The sequence below is a fragment of the Wyeomyia smithii genome, chromosome 2 (assembly GCF_029784165.1).
Source record: "Wyeomyia smithii strain HCP4-BCI-WySm-NY-G18 chromosome 2, ASM2978416v1, whole genome shotgun sequence".
NCBI lineage: Eukaryota > Metazoa > Arthropoda > Insecta > Diptera > Culicidae > Wyeomyia > Wyeomyia smithii.
The window spans coordinates 218711513-218732301 of NC_073695.1; the positions used below are offsets into that span (position 1 = coordinate 218711513).

At 38.5% G+C, this 20789-nt stretch overlaps 3 protein-coding genes across 25 annotated transcripts in view; 2 read left to right on the top strand and 1 right to left on the bottom strand.

The window, feature by feature from the left end:
• The window catches only part of LOC129721363 (retinol dehydrogenase 14), a 67325-nt gene that overhangs the window by 34698 nt on the left and 11838 nt on the right, over positions 1 to 20789 (top strand). For 8 of the 23 annotated variants that reach the window (XM_055673853.1, XM_055673852.1, XM_055673850.1 and 5 more), the window contains exon 4: positions 7961 to 8781. The exons of 13 other annotated variants lie outside the window; for them this stretch is intronic. In XM_055673853.1, coding sequence (XP_055529828.1) covers positions 7961 to 8685 — 725 coding nt within the window. In that variant the 3' untranslated portion in view covers positions 8686 to 8781. Of the gene's footprint in view, positions 1 to 7960; positions 9490 to 20789 lie in introns of those variants that run through there. 2 more of the 23 variants (XM_055673855.1, XM_055673856.1) reach the window with 2 other exon arrangements.
• On the top strand, positions 9525 to 11394 carry LOC129721362 (probable cytochrome P450 9f2). The gene is made up of 2 exons (XM_055673831.1): positions 9525 to 9791; positions 9854 to 11394. Exons 1-2 carry the CDS (start codon positions 9580 to 9582, stop codon positions 11253 to 11255), a joined length of 1614 nt encoding a protein of 537 aa, XP_055529806.1. The 5' UTR covers positions 9525 to 9579; the 3' UTR covers positions 11256 to 11394.
• On the bottom strand, positions 15689 to 16697 carry LOC129721364 (THAP domain-containing protein 2-like). Its single transcript, XM_055673857.1, has 3 exons — positions 16444 to 16697; positions 16073 to 16357; positions 15689 to 16016 (listed from the first exon to the last, which is right to left on the bottom strand). The coding sequence occupies exons 1-3, from the start codon at positions 16527 to 16529 to the stop codon at positions 15740 to 15742; spliced, it is 648 nt and encodes a 215-aa protein (XP_055529832.1). The 5' UTR covers positions 16530 to 16697; the 3' UTR covers positions 15689 to 15739.

Sequence of the window (20789 nt, forward strand, 5' to 3'; positions counted from 1 at the left end):
AATCTTAGAAAAAAAATCAGGCTTATCAGAGGACTTTAAGACGGGTTTATTCTCAGTCTTTCCACTACATCCCCTTCCTTCGAGCTGAATTCTATAGTACCCCTGCTAACTTTCATCCTAACAAAAATAAGTCTGTCTTATAATAAAACTGGTCTGAGTAACGTATAATAGTTCTCTTCAGGGAATTATGTAATTATGGCGCGATCTTGGCTAGAGGAACGAGGTTTCGATAAGACTCCTTCCTCTTGACGAAATATAAGTCCTACCTATAATTAAAGTGAACAGATGTGAAGCAGGAGTCCACACAGAGAAAAAAAACCCTAAAATAAAAAAAGATCAGGGAATGGCCAAGCACTCTTCGAGAAATGGCTATTTTCCATCCGGAAGTGCCTAGAGGGACCTGTAGCAGGGGTTATTCACATTTTTGCATAAAAATATAGTACACGGCACTACCTTCGGGGAGCTGCGTAGTCAGAAGGTTACAGAGTTGTGGGTTCGAATCTTAGTATAATCAGGCCATTTCGATGCCAAAAAGGGCTTACGTATGGGTTTATTCTCAGGCTCCCCCACAACTTACCCTTCGTTTACGCTGAAATCTATGACACCTTTGCGTGATTTTCTCTTAACGAAAATAAGTTCTTCTTATCAATAAAACTGACCAGAAAGATGCACGACGAACTTTCTCTAGGGAATAATAATTGATGATATTTGACAGGAGGAACGAGGCTCGGAATAGTAGAGCAGCAAGCGTGTAAAAGGAAGAGTACAATCAAATTACACACAAGCACTGATAATGATAATTAGCATGCCACTTCTCAATAGTGGTAGCAGAAGTGCGGGATACAGCCGACACTCGAACATATCTCATAATAGATCAACAATTTTGCTCGCAGTGAGGAATTCCATACAGGAAAAGAATTTTTCATCAAGAACTTTCCAAAAGATACATTTATGAACATAGGCTGCATTGGCTAAATTTTTATACCTAAGTAGGTGAACGAATGGGACAAATTTTAACTCAGAGAACGTAAACAACTTGAGTTAGGTAGAGAAATGTGTGGCCTGGTGATCCATGCCTTGTCGGGGAGTTGTAGGTAGAAATTTAAAAAGCCAAGAGAAGTGATTACCCTGATCTCTGTTAAGGAGGGTAGCTGGGTTTTGTTTGAAAATTTCTAAACTTTCTGCGACATCTAATTTCCAAGGGGATGTTACTGATCGAACTAGACTAATGTTGTCGGTAGTCATAGCGTGATCTTCATGAAAAATATGTTCGGCTTTTTTGGATCTGAAATGGTGAGCTATTCCTTTTTCTGAGTCTTTTTTAGCCTTTATAAGTTCTGAAGTATGTTCCTTAAACCGAAAGTCTAAATTTCTTATAGTTTGGCCAATGTAAACCTTATCACAATGTGGACATGCAACTTTATAAACACCCGCCCTATGCAATTTGTCAATAGTGTCTTTAGTAGACCCCAACCTTGTTTTAATTTGATTATTTCTACTACTGTAGATAATATCGATACCAAATTTTCTATTTTTTTCTATGAAGTTGACGTGTAAAATTGACGTCATATTCAACCACTACTCTCTTCCGATCTTCTGTTAGCGGTGTGAGTGTTGTGTGAGATTTCCTATGTTGGATTCGTTTCTTTTTATCATAAATGGCTTGTATGGTTCTTCTATTATATCCATTCTGCTTACCAATATCAAAAATATATTCCATTTCGTTTTTTTTACCTTCATTACTGAGAGGCAAAGATTCCATACGGTGGGTCATATGGTAGAAAGAAGCCATTTTATGCTGGGAGGAGTGGTTAGAAGTGTTAGGTATTACCCGCTTAGTATGTGTGGGTTTCCGAATTCGAAGTGGTTGGAGTTTTTAACAACGACTACATCAAAAAATGGAAGCCTGTCGTTTTGTTCAATTTCCAAAGTGAACTGGATATTTTTATGAATACCATTCAAAATTCCCAAAAAACTTTCCAAGTTTCCCTGTTGTAAAATATAAAAAATATCACCAAAATACCTCCACCAACGATCTGGTAAGCAGTCTTTTTCATTTAGTTTATTTTCCAAATGTGCCATAAAAAGCTCACATAAGAAAGGTGAAGGCGGATTCCCCATCGGTACTCCTTTTGTTTGTTTGTAAAATTTGCCACGAAATGAAAAATAATTGTCTTCCATGCGCAGTCGAGTTAACTTCAAGTAACTGCGTACTTTAGTTTTCCAAGGGTTGTCACATCGTTGGGAGAGAAGCCAATCTTCCAAAATATTTATAGCTTCTTTCACTGAAACACTCGGAAAAAGTGTTGTGACATCAAAAGAAACCATTATCTCGCCAGTGTTGATACCCTCCGATGATTTTAAATTTTCAACAAAATCTCCTGTGCTCTTAACAGATCGACTAGGAAATTTGTTCGACATTGATTGAAATTCCTTGACTAACCATTTTGCCAATTTTTTATACAAAAATGTAATTGTTCCCTACTACAGGTTCCTAAGGGGACTTTCGGATGAAAAATACTGAAAATGAAAGTGCTCTCCACTATGACGCTTTCTCTCCCTAAACGTATTTTGACATTTTCTCCAGAAATGAGAATTACGCAGATTTTGGAAACTACATTTATCATCAATCTTGAAATATCATTTCTCAACAGAAGTAGGATTGAGTAAACAGAAATAAAACAAAATAACATCGCCAAACGAACGATAGTGCGCATCTCTTCGATGCGTGAATGTCAATTGACCATCTGTTCTTTGTACGAGAGCCAACGGTCGTTCTACCATTACGAGGGAAAGCCTACTGTGACGCACACTAACGAAGCGAAATCGAATGAAAGTGTTGATTCTTGTTGTTTTATTTTACTTGATTTTATCTACCAAAAATCCTGCGGTGCACGGGGTTTATTTTGCTGTTTTCATGCACTAAATTAATAGAGGTCTCACACTTGATTTCAGCGATATACAGTCAGATTATTTTACGCGGATTTTTGAATTACCGCGGTTTTTTTATGCGAACCGCGCTAATTCAAATAAATTTTCGCTGATTTTAGAATTAACTGTTATGTACTCGGCAATTTTGACTCAGCAGCAGTTATGGAAACGAAACGAATATGATGCTATCGTCGTTTATTCATCACATGTGCACTTCATGAAGTGTACAGACCGCGCATAAACTTGAATCCTCTCAACCCATAATGAAATGATAATAGATTTCTGGGAGAACACAAACACATGACTAGACTACATCAGCTCTGAGAAGCGATTCGCTCGTTGCGTTTATCTCTCCATATGCCGGTCGTTAGGAGAAGAAAGGATAACAACAGGAGAATATCATGTCGTCTGCGCAGCAGCAGAGGTGTGGTGCGGTTAGAGGGAAAGTGTGGGGGAAGGGACTACTTCGGCAGCGGTTGAGTTGAGCGAGAGTAGGAGAGCATACACTGTCATTTTCTTTTTTTTCTGACAAAAAATCATATTCATGAGTCAAATGAATAAGAATATAACAAGATCTGATCGCTCTGTGTAACAGAGACGAATAACTTTATATTCTGAGTTGTGCACATTGAGAACCACTTGTTGTGGTGTACACTAATGAATAGAAATCTCGCGTAATTTTTCAAAGCGACCTATCTAACATTGAGGGACTCTCTTTGTTTACTTTTTCTTTGATCAATAATAATGTTTTTTTTTTCATATTTCATAACACTCGATGCATAGTAAGACAGTATTACCATCTCTCGATTAAGGGAAAGAAAGCTTAAAAAATATATATAATGACGACGTAATTAACGAAACAAAGTGAGAGATGAGAGAATCTGTCATTGTTACTTAGGTCCTTTTGAAGAATTATGCGAGAAATATATCGTGCAAAGGGAAGCAAAGAGAGTGCACCAGCACCGATACTTTACTTTTCGCATACTGACGACGATACTAACGCATCTTAGGCTTGCTTTATATGTATTCATTAATCGCTAGAGGTGATTGTTTTCCTTCGCTGCTCAGCAGGGTACCCGGGTACCCACCAAAATGAAATACTTCTTACTTCTTCATTCTTGACCGATTTTCGATCTTGACCCGTCAAAAGATCGAAAAATTCGTCTAAAGAGCCATTGGTCCCTTTATGGTTTACATAAATCCGACCGGAATCTGACAACTTATCAGATGGACTCATAATGAAGGGAAATCAACTTCTGGAGTGATTTCATGAACTTAAATACCAATGTTGGTCGTTTTTATTGACAATTGTACTAATTTGCCTCACCGGAACATGCTCCCGAAGATTAGGATTTTTTTTTAATTTGAAGCCTTCCCCTTCGACCCCTTCTGCTGCTAAAAACAGTCTGATGTAAAAAAAAAGTTTATTTCCACTAGTTAAGAGCATTCCATAACTTTCAGCTGGCTGAGTTGAGGTTAACCTTGTTTTTTAAAGCAATAAAGTCTGAAAAGGTACCTAGGTGCCCTGCTGAGTACATAACGGTTAACGCAAGTTGGGTGGGAACCAAAAAAAAACATCCGCCTTACGAGAGATCCGAAATGACCGTCAAAGAGGACAATTCTAAAAACTGGTCGTAGAGCGTCGCTGATTTTCGAATTAACGTCGCTGATTTTCGAATTAACGCGTTTTTTTTACGCGGTTTGTTGTTACGAGATATGTATCCCCCGTGTAAAAAAACCTGACTGTACTTTATTTGGATAGGTTTCTATGTATTTTATTGCGCTTTCTTTAACGTCTGCGTAAATTTTTCACTAAAAGTGCTTTGGTTTTTTCTCGTTTTTTCTTAATCAATAAAAAAATATTAAAATCGTAATTGTGATTGTGGCAGTAAGAAGGACAGCCAGTGTCTTGAAAAAAGTTGTAGAAGATGATTTCATAGCAACTTTGTTGAAGACGTTCGAAAAAAGATACATAGTTTTTTATGGAAATTTCACTTAAATCACAATGTTTTATATAATTTTTTTCAAGATTTTCTTCTTATCTTTTATCTACTACAAAGTTATTAGCCTTTAGGAAATATATATATTTTTGCTGAACATTTAACCTCGCTATAGTTCCGAAATAAAAAAAAATTATTTAACCATTATCGGTTTTTCGAAGGATTAGTTGAACTTTAAATGTTTCTCAGCTGATCTCGAGATACGATGCTGGTCCAACAATTTTTTTCTCTATGTGGACTCATCACTGCGACTAGAGACATTTGATCTGTTGTAATATTGTACAGGTGTTTTCTGTAGAAGAAACAGAACATCAAGTTCTGATTGCAGAATGTGTACCACTCAAGGCTTTGAACTATAAATAACTCATTAATGCAATAACTAATCCCAAAATAATAAAATGAAATCATTTGGGGATTTGTTTTTATTACCACAATCGAAAAGACTCCATTACAGTCTTTTCGAGTGTGGTAATAAAAACAAATCCTCGTATTAAAATTGGCACATTTTCAAATAACTTTGTTATTTATGAAGATTGCATTTTTCAATCTTCAGCAAAATTATTAACCCATGTAAGTTGCACAATTTTGCAGAAGGGATAGCAAAATGTAAAAAATCATCGGCAATTTGTTTTTTAATCTCTCCAAGCTCAGTTAACTATCAACGCTCAACTAACAGTGTGTGGTTTGTGTAAAAAAATCATACTCATAATAAATGGGTTTTGAGACAATATTTTTGTAATTTTTTAAAGGTTTTTTGTTATATCTGATTTTTTTTCTGAAAAGATAAAACTGCTGTCTTTTTTTGTTTTGTTTAAAAACAAAAGTTTTTTCTACCGTGTGTATTTTTTTCAAAAAGACAAAATCATTATCTGAAACTTTGAAAAAGACGTCATGCCGATCAAACAAACCGTTCTGACTCTAAAAATATTTTTTATCATCAATACCCTTTTTGCCTGGATCCTTTTCACAAATTAGTCGTGACTCAAAAAAAAAAAAAATTACTAATGGTACAAATTAACACCTCAAGCCCAAAGGAACACCTGTGCAAAGTTTCAGCCGAATGAAAAATTACAAATATTATATTGGGACATTTTTCATGGAATTGCTCCAAAGTTTGTAATAATTTTGTCGATAGTAATGTCAGAACTTCTGACTCAGAAGTTTAGATAGAAGTATTTAAAATTTAAGAGATATTTTACCAATTATTATTTGAATACAAGCATGGCCAAAACCGATGCCTTTACCCTAGTCCTTCGTGTGCGAACAGGGTGCAGAGTTTTCTCTAGAGAAAGTAGTATTCCTATTAACCAGTGTGTGAGCAAGCGATTAAACAGAATATGGAACACTTGGCCTCAAAAAAAAATCCTAATTTCGATAAAGGAAAATATATGGTCTACTTAATACGGTAATTTGTTTTGTGTTTTATTTGTTGCATGTTTTAATTTATTTAAACATCATTACTGTACTGTGTGTGTACTTTATTTTGTTCAATATTTTTGTAATTCTAGGGCAATGTGGGCATGCAAATATTTCTAAAATCTGTGGAGTACCAATAGCACGTTTTATAGCATGGTAATTTGAAAAAAGTCTAGTCTGTTTCGTTCATATGCCGCTTCTCTTCGCAAGATAAGGACATACCGAATTTTATACCGTCAACTGCAATTTTGATATTAATTTTCTTCGATTTTTATTCATTTTCTCACTTGTGGAAATCGATTATTTTTACCGTTTCATGTGTGAACACACGTATGCCGCCTTGTGACACTTCTTATAGTTTTCGCATAATGTGCTATTATTGCTACTTAACATTATCGAGCTGACATACGAGGTTAATTTTTAAAGGCCTTCTAAAACTGAAACAACAAACTTTCATTTTATTTTTATTTTTCAACAAGCTTGATTCACTTTTACTAACGATGTGCGAAGACTTCGATACCATTTTCGAGATCAGAATCCACTTTCCTTTTGTAACGAATCTGTCGTCATGGTGACATTTTTTATGTTTTAGAATACAAAATAGCTCGAGAGAGCCAAATTGTCTTAATGAGTATCTAAGAAAGCAGTTCGAATTTACTTTACTTAGTTCTGTTTAGTTCAGGCATGGATTTACTTGCCGTTGATTGTTTACCAGAGGCAGGGTTGCATATTCAATTTTGGGGTGTCAATTCAATTCTATTGGCTGCGTGCTGTTAGCTCACTCCACAAGAACAATTACAAAATATGATGTACGACAAACTTGTGGTCCTTAAGTAATGCTACAAGTTTGTCGAAGAATGCAATGCTCTAACTCTTATGCCCAAAGTGTCAGAGCCCATATTCAGTGGGATATTCAGCCAATATTCGTAATGAATATCATAATATTCACCGCGAATATAGACTGAATATTGCACTGAATATTGGAACTCACGCTTCAGGCATAAAAGTTAGAGCATTTCGACAAACTTGTAGTACTGTTTAGGGACTACAAGTTTTTTATACATCGTTTCTCTAAATTGTACTTGTTGAGCGAGCAACAGGCGCGCGGCGAAAAACCATCCAAAAATTGAATATGCAACCTTGACCAGAGAATAAATTTTCTTTCGCACAAATAAAGAACATATTCTACAAAACATGGACAATAAAATAACTTGAATGAATTTCTAATTTTTTTCAACGTAATCTTTTATCAGAGAGTAAACAACAAATTCTTAAGGTGGTTAAGAATAAAAAAGTTGAGAAATAAAAGTATCAGAATCACGAAACAAACTAGAAAATTGGTACAAGAATCGAAAGTGGTTTGGTGCTGGAAAATGTACTTTTCTTTTTATGTTGTCAAACGGGTTTTTTTCATTCATCGAATTTTCATAAGCTTTATCATTACATAAATTAGCCTGCAAGTATTTAGTTTATGACGAATTTGGATGTTTTCTTTCGGAATTCATACACAAAATAAATAACAGTAGATTCCAGTTTATGTAGATAGCACCAAATGGAGGAACCCATCTACCCTTTTTCTTCTCAAAGATTTATTTAAAACATCTTTTTCACAGACGAAATCGTGGAGGATAGCGGAAACGAAGCCGTTTTCGTGAAAAAGCTAGACCTGAGCTCGCAAGCATCGGTACGGGAATTTGCAGCCGAGGTGCTCAAGACCGAATCTAAACTAGACGTGCTAATTCATAATGCTGGATTTGCGGAGACTTTTAAGAAAACCAAAAGCGTCGACGGCATTGAGTTTACCATGGCCACCAATCACTATGGACCTTTTTTGTTAACTCATTTATTGATAGATTTGCTGAAAAAATCATCGCCAAGCCGAATCGTTGTCGTAGCATCTGAACTGTACCGGCTGGCTTCGGTGGATTTGAATAATCTCAATCCGGTGAGCAGTCTGCCCGGGTATCTGTACTATGTATCGAAATCGGCGAACATCATGTTCACCCTGGAACTGGCTCGGCGCCTCGAAGGTACTAACGTAACAGCCAACTGTCTACACCCGGGGATGATCAATTCCGGAATTTGGCGCAACGTTCCTTTCCCACTGACCATTCCGATGGGTATCGTGAAAACTTTTTTCAAAACCAACACTGAGGGTGCCCAGACGAGCTTGCATTTGGCTTGCTCACCGGAAGTTGAGGGTGTCAGTGGCAAGTACTTCCGAGACTGTAAGGAGGCTGGACTAACGGCCGGAATCAGCGATATGGAAAGGGCTGCCAAACTATGGGAGGAATCAGCGAAGATTGTGCAGCTAACTCCGAAGGATCCGAAGATCTGATATTATATCTATTCTGTATCTCTTGTGTAAGGTGAAATGTTATCTTTCGGCAGCTAATATGTTTGAATAAAATACTCGATTTTTTTTATCACAGTATTTACAGTCCACACTAGTTTCTTTAAACAAATATCAAATTATTAAATTAAATATCCACAGTCTAAACTGGTTTCTATAACAATATTTGAATCGCTATGTGACACTAACACTCTTGTTCAAAATTTAGCAATCTAAAATCGGAAAAAACACTGGCTGAGAATCAACTATATACACGATATCGAACCGCGTTTACTCTGCCTAGCGTTTTAATTTGTACCCAAACCTGATTATTATGAGAAATTTCATGTGAAAAACTTACATTGAAAATGATGCGTAAGTATTGAAAATAATAAAACCAACAGTTGAGTTATATAACCATAACCATAACGCAGTTCTTATATATACAATAGAAAACTACTGATGTTCAATTAAAACAAAAAAAACTACTTGAAACTTGAAACTGATAAATAAATGTCAACAATAAAAATATCGGTTTTATCGGCGGTCAGCCTCGGGTCACTATGCAGCGTGCTTTCTTTTTTCTACGTAATTTTCACTCGAATAAAAATGCAATTTCATAATGATAGTATGCTCTCTAGAAAGTAAGTAGAAGCTGCCAGTTTCAACTTTTCATCAAATTATGGCAACCCCCTAATCATCATCCGGCCAGCGATTCCTAGTTTACTTCGTCAACAATGACAAACAGATTGTACAGTCGATGATACCTCCGTAACCGTTATCAGTGCGAGAGATAATGATTGCTTTTTTTAAGACGAATTTGGTTAGATATGTATTCGAAAATCAAAGGAGGAACGGCAACAGTCTGCTTAGCAACCTCATACAGATAACATCAACGGAATGGAGATCAGTCTAGGATACGTTTCATTGGCTGTAATCGTACTTACGTTCATCTACCGCTGGTTGACCAGAAACAATGACTACTTCCACGGTAAACCGATTCCGTCCATGGCTGTGAAGCTCTTCGTTGGAAGTACCGGACCGCTGTTGCTCAACAAGTGTTCTTTCACAGAGTTCGTCAAAACCATTTATGATAAATACGAAGGAGTTAAGTAAGTTTCATCAGCAATTTAAGTACACGTTGAACAGGTATCTGAGTTTCAAATTCTTATAGAGTGTTCGGTTTATTCGATGTCAACTCGCCACTGTTCGTTATTCGTGACCCGGAGCTGATTAAGAAAATCGCCGTTAAGGACTTCGACCATTTCATGGACCATCGACCAATCTTTGGTCACGCCGATGGGGACCATCCTAATCTGCTTTTCTCAAAATCGTTATTCGTGTTGAATGACCAAAAATGGCGCAACATGCGTGTCACTCTGAGCCCGGCATTCACAGGATCAAAAATGCGGCAAATGTTCGAACTTGTTCTGGAATGCAGCGAAAACATGGCCAAGTATTACCGAACCGAATGTCAAAGTAAAGGTGGTTCTGTGCTATGTGAAATGAAGGATGTTTTTTCAAGATTCACAAATGATGTTATCGCAACCTGTGCCTTCGGGATCGAAGTGGATTCGTCACGCAATCGCAACAACGAGTTTTACCAGCATGGAAGAGATATGTTTAAGTTTAACAGCCTGACCGCTTTGGTTCGCACATTCGGTCATCGGTATATTCCATCCATTATGAGCTACTTTGGGATCGATTTGATCGATCGAGTGCACAATAATTACTTTGCTAAACTGATAAAGGATGCAGTGAAAGTCAGAGAAACTAAGGGTATAATTCGACCGGACATGATTCATTTACTACTGCAGGCTAGAAAAGGTATGCTCAAGCATCAACAGGAGCACGAGCAAAACGAAGGTTTTGCCACGGTTGAGGAGTCCGATCTAGGAAAAGGAGAGGCTTCCAAACTAATGACCGAGGTGGAAATGATCGCTCAATGTTTGATATTTTTCGTAGCTGGATTTGATACAGTATCAACATGTTTAACATTTTTGGCCTACGAGTTGACACTGAACTCGGAAGTACAGCAAAAACTTTATGAGGAAATTCTCGAGACAGATGCTACTCTAAATGGCAAACCACTGAATTACGACACATTGCAGCGAATGAAATACCTGGATATGGTAGTTTCTGAGTCACTGAGGAAATGGTCCCCGGTGGCAGCCATAGACAGATTGTGCGTTAGAGATTACGAGTTGGACGATGGAGAAGGATTAAAATTTACAATCAAGAAAGGAGATGCGGTGTGGTTCCCCTTCCATGGACTTCATCACGATCCGAAATACTTTCCGAATCCTGAGAAATTCCTGCCGGAGCGTTTCAGTGACGAAAATAGGGCCAGCATACAGGTTGGAACGTATCTTCCCTTTGGAATTGGCCCGAGAAACTGCATTGGATCTAGATTTGCACTGATGGAGGTCAAAGCAATTGTTTATTATATGTTGCGTCATTTTAGTTTCGTTCGAACGGAGAAGACCCAAGAGCCATTGAAGCTAGCCACGGGGTATTTGGGATTGCATTCAAAAGATGGGGTCTTCGTCGAGTTTAAACCAAGAAATACGCTGTGAACATTTCTCATTATACCTACAAAATTATGTTTATTGATATTTTACGCAATATAAAATATTTGTGAAAATTTTTTAAATTTTTAATCACAGTATTCACAGTGTTTTGATTTTAAACTTTAATAAAACACTTCTTGCTTGATTTATTCACCAGCATAATTTGATGAATCACTGCCTCTGTTCAATACGATATCTTTTTTCGCATAAAAAACTTTTTTTTGTATTACAAGTCAAAAAAAAATCAGAATAATATTGTGTCCATTTATGTTTTATCTTCCTCTGTTGTTTTTTCTTGTCCATTCAAAACTAGAGTCTAGGTGGCTCGAGCTGTTCTATTTATTTAACACAGACTTCGCAGTCAGCTGTTAGGGTACTGTACAGGACAATTGCGGGGTTTGCGCCACCGTCCTATTGATACGAGCAGTCTCCTACAAGCAGCAGGGGTACTAACATACGGCTTCGAGACCAGCTTGGAGTTATCTTCACTTTTATATAACGTCATAAACAATATTTTCACTACATCGGATACCTTAGAGTACAGTGCTCAAGGGCGAAAAGCGACTATTGATCAAGGGGGGGAATGGGGAGTTGCTCATTCGGGTGGGGATTAATAACTGATAAAAAGCCTATAGTAAGAAACGACTGTCGCTCACTTAATAAACTTATGTTCTTGTTCCAATGAATCCTCTTACGGTACGAATGCATACTTAAAGGCGGATATTGACTTTATCCAATAAAATTGCGCTTATGATTTTTGTTATACTGAGGTTTCGTGTCAGTCACTCAATACGTGTCATTCTTGAACGACTTTGATCGGAATTGGTTAAAAGTACAACGAATTGAATGAATCTTGAGCTAAAATTTTTATCATCGAAAAAAACTTCAAAGTAAAATAGAAAAAGTATTGCATGGTTAAAATTATTCCGTAAATTGTTATAAATTATAAATTGTTATAATGTTATAAATTCATCAACGATTAACCGCCATTTCGAATGACATGCAAAATTCAATCAAACGTATTTGGCTGCGTACTGTTGTTTACTTCAAAAGATGTTTCCGTTTCCTTGAATATTTTGCGTGAACGTTTAAAAGAATGTGGTCTTTATTTTGAGCAAACGTAAGTGGTCTTTTGATCAGAAAAAGGAGGTGTGATATGTTGAAGACGTATTAGGAGACCTGCGGACGCCAAAATTTAGAGTAAAATAAATTTTCATTCATTAGGGTAAATAAAATTCATTAAATTAAATTCATTAGGGTAAATAAAACGCCCCCCCGGGGCATAACGCCCCAGTCCATTTATTCGGAAACACACAAAAAATAAGAAATGAGACTATTGGGAATCCGTAGCGGGTCATAAGACCAACCTTCTGTGCAAATTTGATAATTGTCACTAGCAGCAAAAAATAAACAAAAATCAATTTCGATTTGAGCTGCTTCAGATCTAATTTCTTGCAGCGTTTCCGTAACGTTTTTTTCTAATGTATAAAGTTTATTACCTGGTTTTTGTACTTATATATCTCAAATGAACCTCTAAGCAGCTGTATCTAGTGCTCTAAGCAGCTGTATCTAGTGAAGAAACGATTGAAATTTTATAATTTGCTTGAGTATTCAATGCTTTCTGCTACACTACAGCTCGCGGGCAATATGCCCCACCGCTAGCCCGGCTGATTTGTTCATTGCTTTAGCGTTTGCTTCTGAGACTTCAAGCACTGTTTCACTTCGCATGCTGAGCTGGCATATGAAGCTACCGCATGGGGCATATTATACTGCATCTGGGGCGTTTTGCCCCGATAGATTGGAAAGCTTGCAGTTTAGTCAATTTTTTAATAAAATTATGGCGTTTTTGTGTAACAGTAATTACAAAACAAAGTAATAGCAGTGCATTACCAACTAAATAGTGTATCCAACTGCATAAACGATTTGTTGTTTGTGATAAACATAGCTACAATATTGACGATGTTCCTTAGGGGGGCGTAGTATACCTGTTTACCCTAATACTTTTTCTAGCACAGGCGACAGAATATTATACACGGGGTTGGCAAGACTGTCAGCTACCATATATTTGACGCGTTACCAACACCACTGGCACTGGCACCCGAAAATGAACGGTTTACCCTTCAAATGACAGATATCGGGTAATGCATCAAGTTGGCAACTATATCTATTGTTGGCCATCAAAATAACAAATAATCAGTTCAAATGTATTCACAAAAATCTCTCATTGGTTCTGCGTGTAGTTTTCGAATATAACGAGTATACGGTTTATTTCTGTTGTAAAAAGACATAGCTAGGTACAGTATGGAAGGCAATCCTGCAAATTAAAATTGTGATACAGATGGAAAAATTTCACCGGAGACTTTTTTTATGCTTTCTTTATTACGGTTAAAACTGCATAGTTTTGGGGCATTCGAAAACAGTTTTAATGTATCACAAAAAAAAACTAATGTCCTTCAAAAAGAATAATTTACTGTAGCGAGAAATACGAAAATTCAAATAGGTATCAACAATAATTTTCATAAGATTGTTACGATGACCTTCGATTGTATCTTTGTCGGTTAGTAAATGAGGTGACATCATGTCGAACGTTTCTGGGAACTCAGAGTTAATCCTCGAAAGGGAGCGGTTTGATAGGATATCGTGATATTTAGTAACATTTAAATTCGTTGTTTCTGTGGTTAGCATGTTAAACTCCAGTTCTGTTACTTTGCATATTGTATGCAAACTATCACATATAAAACTTGCCGATTGACCTTGGAAAATTCCTTCGAGGCAGGCTTGGCACTTCACTCGTTTCATTATGTCCTTCTGAACCTTTTTCACATCAATATTGAGCGCTTCATCTAAATATGTGTTATCAATTGTATCATTGAAGGGCAACTCTGAGAGTGATATCTCATTCTCTATTACACCTTTTTTCAAATCGTAATCTAGTGGGTCAGGCTGTTTCATCCACATTTGAGCTGCGTCCGAAGCCACCAACATGTTAGTATCATGAAAATCAGTGCAGTTGGCTTTCACTGAAGCATAAACACTGTTATGTGATAATAATCGTTTATATGCAGCTTTGAACTGCACACCATTCGGGTTGTTGTTGTCACCTCCCTTCGCACGAATCGCACCAAAACGAATTTCCACATGGTCCTGGGAAAACCTATACGTTACTATACGCGCCAACAGTTTAGACTCGACATATTCTTGGTACATTCCACGGAAGCTGTGAATGCCAACTAGAAAACCTAAAAATCCTGTTTCGTACTTTGTTTTGAGTATCGGTTGCCTGGAAGATGTCCGTATACAGTGTATGTATTTTTCGGCGTATTGCAATGCAACGTTAATTACATCGAAGTTTTCCTCGTTTAAGGGACACTTGAATTCGCTATTCTGCTCATTCATAGTGTTCATGAAATCAAAAAGATCATTAAAAATAGCAATGAACTGAACAGTTGGTCCAGCTTCTGCAAAGTCAGGGTAAGATGACATTAAGCATTCGAGGGCGTCGCTCACGCCTTGGCTCAATAACTGCACTGCAAGCAATACCTTCATCTTAGTAATCTGGAAAAAAAATATGTTTATCTGTTAGATTTTGTGCCAGTTTGGTCCCTGCTGCATTCTGAAAATCATTAAGCTTGCAAACATATTTCCATTCAACAGCGCCATCCGAGGAATGCAAGATGCCTTGAGAGGCGAAAACGTTTCGAATAAGCTTTATCATATGGCATCCATCTAATAAAACGTACACATAGTGAGTTCCAAACGGGTGTAGAAATCGCGTACAAAATGGTTTCTCATTGAATTGTAAATTACAACCCAATCTATTGGCTACAGCTATGTGCGTATTCGTGCCATCGAATGTTAAACCGATCACAGTCACACCCACATCCTGTAACGCATAGCGAACCAATTCGACGATATTTTGCTTCTCTTCTGCATTCAATCCGTTGATTAGGTGATAGCTTACAGGGATCTTCCATGTTTCCTCCACTGAAGAAACCACAAAAACCAACGCTTCCTTCGCCTCTTCTATGAAGTCGTCGTTTGCTCTTATTCCTACGCCATGATCAATGACTCCTTCAAATCGCTTTTCGTGGGGATTCCATGTAGCTTGTTGACGGATGGCAATTTCGTCAAAGCATAAACTAGCCAGTAATGGTCGACCCTTCTCGGCCATTTCCTGTGCTTCGATTTCTAGCACTAGGAAAGCTTCCCTGGTCAACCCAGGGTTACCATCGATACTTCGATACCACCTGACAATAGTTCTTGGATGAGGAAGAGCGTTTTCGAAAGTATGTCTCACAAATTCGTACGCCTTTCGTGAATAGTAGCAAAGTGTTGTTGCAAAGTCTTTAATTTTCTTCGAATATGGCTTACCCTTACGATGTTCGATGATTTCTTTGATAAGTTCCTTACTAATATTGTTCTTCTATTGAAGCGTTCAATAAAACACTAAACACATAAATAAACACAGAATAAAATAAATAACATATAAACTACTTAAAAATATTTGAATAACCAATAAAAGTACTTATAGAAAATGATTTTACATCTAGGATAATTTCGCCTTTTGAAGAGATGATTTTCCGGTGTTTCAACTCATTCAAAACACCGTTCAGCTTCGACACTTTGCTTCTAAGTCGGAAATTTTGCTGCTTCAAATGATTGTTCCGTTGCTGAGCACTTGCTAGTTGCCTATGAAATATAGGAAGTGCTTTCACTGCTTGGTCTGGACTTATGTTATCCAGATTAACATCACCGGCATATCTTAATCTGTAATAATATGATACATACAATAATCTTAAAAGATACGACCGAAACTTGCAAACCTTTTATGTTGAGAAATGGATGGCTGAGGTGGTTCGTCCAAACAGGCATTTACAATTGATGTAAATTGGCAGCTATCTTTTTCAATCTCGTTTAAAAATAAAGTGGGAATAGCATCCTTCAGTAACCCACTCCTTCCTTTTTCGATGCGGAAATCACTCGGCTTAAAATGCCGTGAGCAGATTCTAGCGTACATTCCTACCTCCTCCAATGTTCGTTCGTTAACTGCTCCGGAAGATGATAAAATGTTCCACCACTTTCTACGACGGTCTGGATTCGAAGGGAATCTGTCGAGCAAGAATCGAATAACATTAAATAAATGATAATATATTAACACTAGCACTATTATCTGCACGCCTTTAATAAGAATCACCTGTGCGTTGAAAACCCATTTTCACCTTGATCCGGTGAATCCGATGAGTGCATATCAGATTTACAATTTTTAATAAGGCAGCGCATTTCACGTTTCACTACACACACCAATCACTAGTAATTAAAATCACTTATTAAAGCTTTCAAATTCTTCGTATTTTAAAATCAACATCAAAATCGACTGAGTATCGGAGAGCGAAAAGAGTAAACATAAACAAATTGATGTTCGTTACGTCAAATAGCATGCTTGCCAGTCCCGTGATATTATACCTAATTAACAATAGCGAACCTATACATATATACATATATACATATATAGGCTGACTAATTAACAAGGAATGCACTCTTTGGGTGATATAAGAGCCTGCTTTGGTTCAAACAAATCATTTTGATAACGGACGATGCGACGGACGGTCATATTTTAACTGCAGTAGCAGAGGACTTTCCGTACCTGTCAGTAATTTAACCCGCTGCATTTGCAATGTCTCTACTTGCATATATGCAGAATCTCCCCAGACTCGAATGTTTTTTTTTGTTTTTGCTTTAACCTGTCAGGTTAGCTGAGGCCGCTTGAACGCTTGAAAAAAGAAATTTTATTGCGCGCAGCATTGCCGGAAATGACTGCGAAAAGCATTAAAAATAGTATGACTTTTATACTATCGAACAAGACCAAAGAGGTTTTTTTTCGCAGTTAACAAGATGAAGTCGAGGAAAACCATTTTTAAAGCGGAAAAACAATTATAACAAATCCGTTTGGCTTCCACAAAGCGCTGAGTATGTGTGTTTTCAACATGGTTCGCATCCACTTGCATGAAAGCAAATATGTGTTTTTCTTAATGCAGCTTTGAGATCGTGATGTGATTTTAAGAAGTATTGAATTCTATTTTCAGCGTACGTGTGATTGATAACTCACTTACATATGTGTGCATGTGTGGAACCGCAACACTTTCTTCACGACTGTTTCAGCACTGTATTTCATTAACGCATTGTTGTCTTATGCAAACAGTAAACTCGATTGATTATAACAATTATGCCTAGAACGATCGTTCACTGACATTTTTTCATCAACATCGAACAGCTGACCAGCCTTCGACGCGACGCGACGCAATGCAAATGCTGTTCATGTTGACTCGCGACTGCTGTTTCGAAAGGGCCTACCCAAAATGGTGACTGATAGATAAAAATTTCCATATCAGAAAACGACTTGTTTGATTGAAATAGTGTCTTTTGCAAAATTGTAGGTAATAATATTGAGGTTATAAAAAACTGTATTCACTGCAAAATTTTTGTTGTGCCAAATTTTCCAAATTGTCACAAAAAATTAAATTTCTCAAAAAGTACCTTTTCTAAAAATCTATTTTTTACACATTGAAGATGACAATATGTACTACTATCTGTCAAAATTTGGTGATGGATAAATGAAAAAGAGTCATGAACGTTTCAGTATTTTGTCATTTTCACTCTGACCTTTATTAAGTTTTTTTTCCAGCTACACATAATAATGTTGAAAATTCATCACTCAGAGCATGATACCAATTCATCGTACTGTTTTTGTATCATAATCGACTATTTTTATACTGGCCCTGTTGAAATTGAATATGCGTAACTCACCGGCGAACCCTGTTATAAGAAGGTTGTGAAAATAAGACGAACACCCACGGTAACTAATTTATACAGTACGTGTTTGTATCTTTTGAAACAGCAGTCGCGAGTCAACATGAAAAGCGGATATTTAAAAATGACCTTATTATCAAACAGGAACAACTGTGAGAAGTTTCAGCGAGATCGGAAATGGTCGATCAGGATCGATTTGTGAAGTAGCATGGAATGACTCAAGGCTATTTATCGGAAGCAAACTATCATAACTTGTAGCGTAGCGTAAGCACGACATGTTTCGTAGGTTGCAGACTGATGACTGATGCTCCCCCTCGAATAGTATGAGGTACAATGTTTGGGAGTAACATTTACACCAATCTGAGTTGAAGTAGGCCCGATAGTCATCGTTGCTGGTCACGCCCATTTTTGCCGTAGCTTGGGGATATTAGAAAGGACATTGATGATGTTATACTTACTTAATGAGAGGCCAGCGATTCAGTGACACACTCGTAAGTACCACGGAGTTGGATTAAGGGTGTTAGGCAGGAACTTGTTGGCGCAAAAACTATCTACTTACTTACTTACTTAGATGGCCGTCCGTCCTAAGACATGGCCTGCATAACGTGGTTCCGCCAATTCACTCGGTCCATGGCTGCCTGCCTCCAGTTCCGCGGGCATCCGGTACTTTGCAGATCGTTCTCCATCTGGTCCACCCATCTCGCTCGTTGCGCCTCTCGCCTTCTCATTCCCGCCGAATTTGAAGCGAACACCAATTTTTCAGGGTAGCTATCCGGCATTCTAGCTACATGACCTGCCCAGCGTATCCTTCCAGCTTTAGCCACTTTCTGAATACTGGGTTCACCGTAGAGGCGCGCAAGCTCGTGGTTCATCCTACGCCTCCACACTCCGTTCTCTTGCACACCGTCAAAGATGGTTCTTAGCACCCGACGTTCAAAAACTCCGAGTGCTTGCAAGTCCTCCTCGAGCATTGTCCACGTCTCATGCCCGTAGAGAACGACCGGTCTTATTAGCGTTTTGTACAGGATACACTTGGTGCGAAGACTCAGATTTTGCGACCGTAGTTTTTTTATGGAGCCCATAGTAGGTACGACTTCCACTGATAATACGTCTCCTTATCTCCCGGCTGGTATCGTTGTTCTCAGTTACCAGAGAGCCGAGGTACACAAACTCGTCGACCACCTCGAACTCATCCCCGTCGATTGTTACCGTATTGCCTAGGCGTGCCCTGTCGTGCTCGGACCCACCTGCAAGCATATACTTAGTTTTTGACGTATTAATCGTCAGTCCGATCCTATCTGCTTCACGTTTCAGTCGGGTATACTGGTCTGCTACCGTCTCAAATTTTCTGCCGACAATATCCACGTCATCCGCAAAGCAAATAAATTTACCTGATCTGTTGAAAATCGTGCCCCGAATGTCAAACCCCGCTCGTCTCATAACACTCTCTAGCGCGACGTTAAACAATAAGCAGGCGAGACCATCACCTTGTCGGAGCCCTCTGTGAGACTCAAATGGGTCCGACGTTACAGCCGAAATTCTCACACAACACTTCACATCCTCCATTGTAGCCCTAATCAGTCTTGTCAGCTCCCCCGGGCCTGGTAGCTTCCTACAAACCTGCCTGCTAATGGTGACAGGCGTTGGAAGATGACCTGGGAAAACACTTTGTAGGCGGCATTCAGGACTGTGATCGCTCGATAGTTCTCGCAGTCTAGTTTGTCGCCCTTTTTGTTTATGGGGCAGATAACCCCTTCTTTCCACTCCTCCGGTAGCTGTTCTGTTTCCCAGATCTCGACGATCAGCCGATGCAGCGAGCTAGCCAGTTTGTCGGGGTCCATCTTAATAAGCTCAGCTCCGATGCCGTCTTTCCCGGCCGCTTTGTTGTTCTTGAGCTGCCGGAACGCATCCTTAACTTCGCTTATTGTTGGGGGTGGCACATCTTCGTCGTTCGTTGCACCGACCACGTCTTCTCCGCTCCTGTTGTGGTCTCCTGCTTGCACGCCATTCAGGTGTTCATCGTAGTGCTGCTTCCACTTTTCGATCACCTCACGATCATCCGTCAAAATGCCTCCATTCTTATCCCTACACATTTCGGCTCGTGGGACAAAGTCTCTGCGGGACGCGTTGAGATTTTGGTAGAACTTTCGTGTTTCGTGTATGCGGTGCAGCTGCTCGAGTTCTTCACATTTCTCCTCTTCCTGGCGACGCTTTTTTTCCTTGAAGAGTTGGACTTGCTGCCTCCGTTTCAGTCTATATCGCTCCACATTCTGACGGGTGGCTCTACGCAGCATTGTTGCCCGCGCTGCGTTCTTCTCGTCCAAAATCTGCCGACATTCTTCGCCAAACCACTCGTTACGTCGATTCGCTTACACGTGTTCCAGGACTTCCTCCACAGCACTGCTGATAGCTGTTTTCACGGCATTCCAGCAATCCCCTAGAGGGGCTTCTTCAAGCTCTCCCTCTTCTGGCAGTGCAGCTTCGAGCGATGACGCGTACTGTGTTGCGATGTCGTAGCTTGGGGATATTAGAAAGGACATTGATGATGTTATACTTACTTAATGAGAGGCCAGCGATTCAGTGACACACTCGTAAGTACCACGGAGTTGGATTAAGGGTGTTAGGCAGGAACTTGTTGGCGCAAAAACTATCTACTTACTTACTTCAGTATTTTGTCATTTTCACTCTGACCTTTATTAAGTTTTTTTTTCCAGCTACACATAATAATGTTGA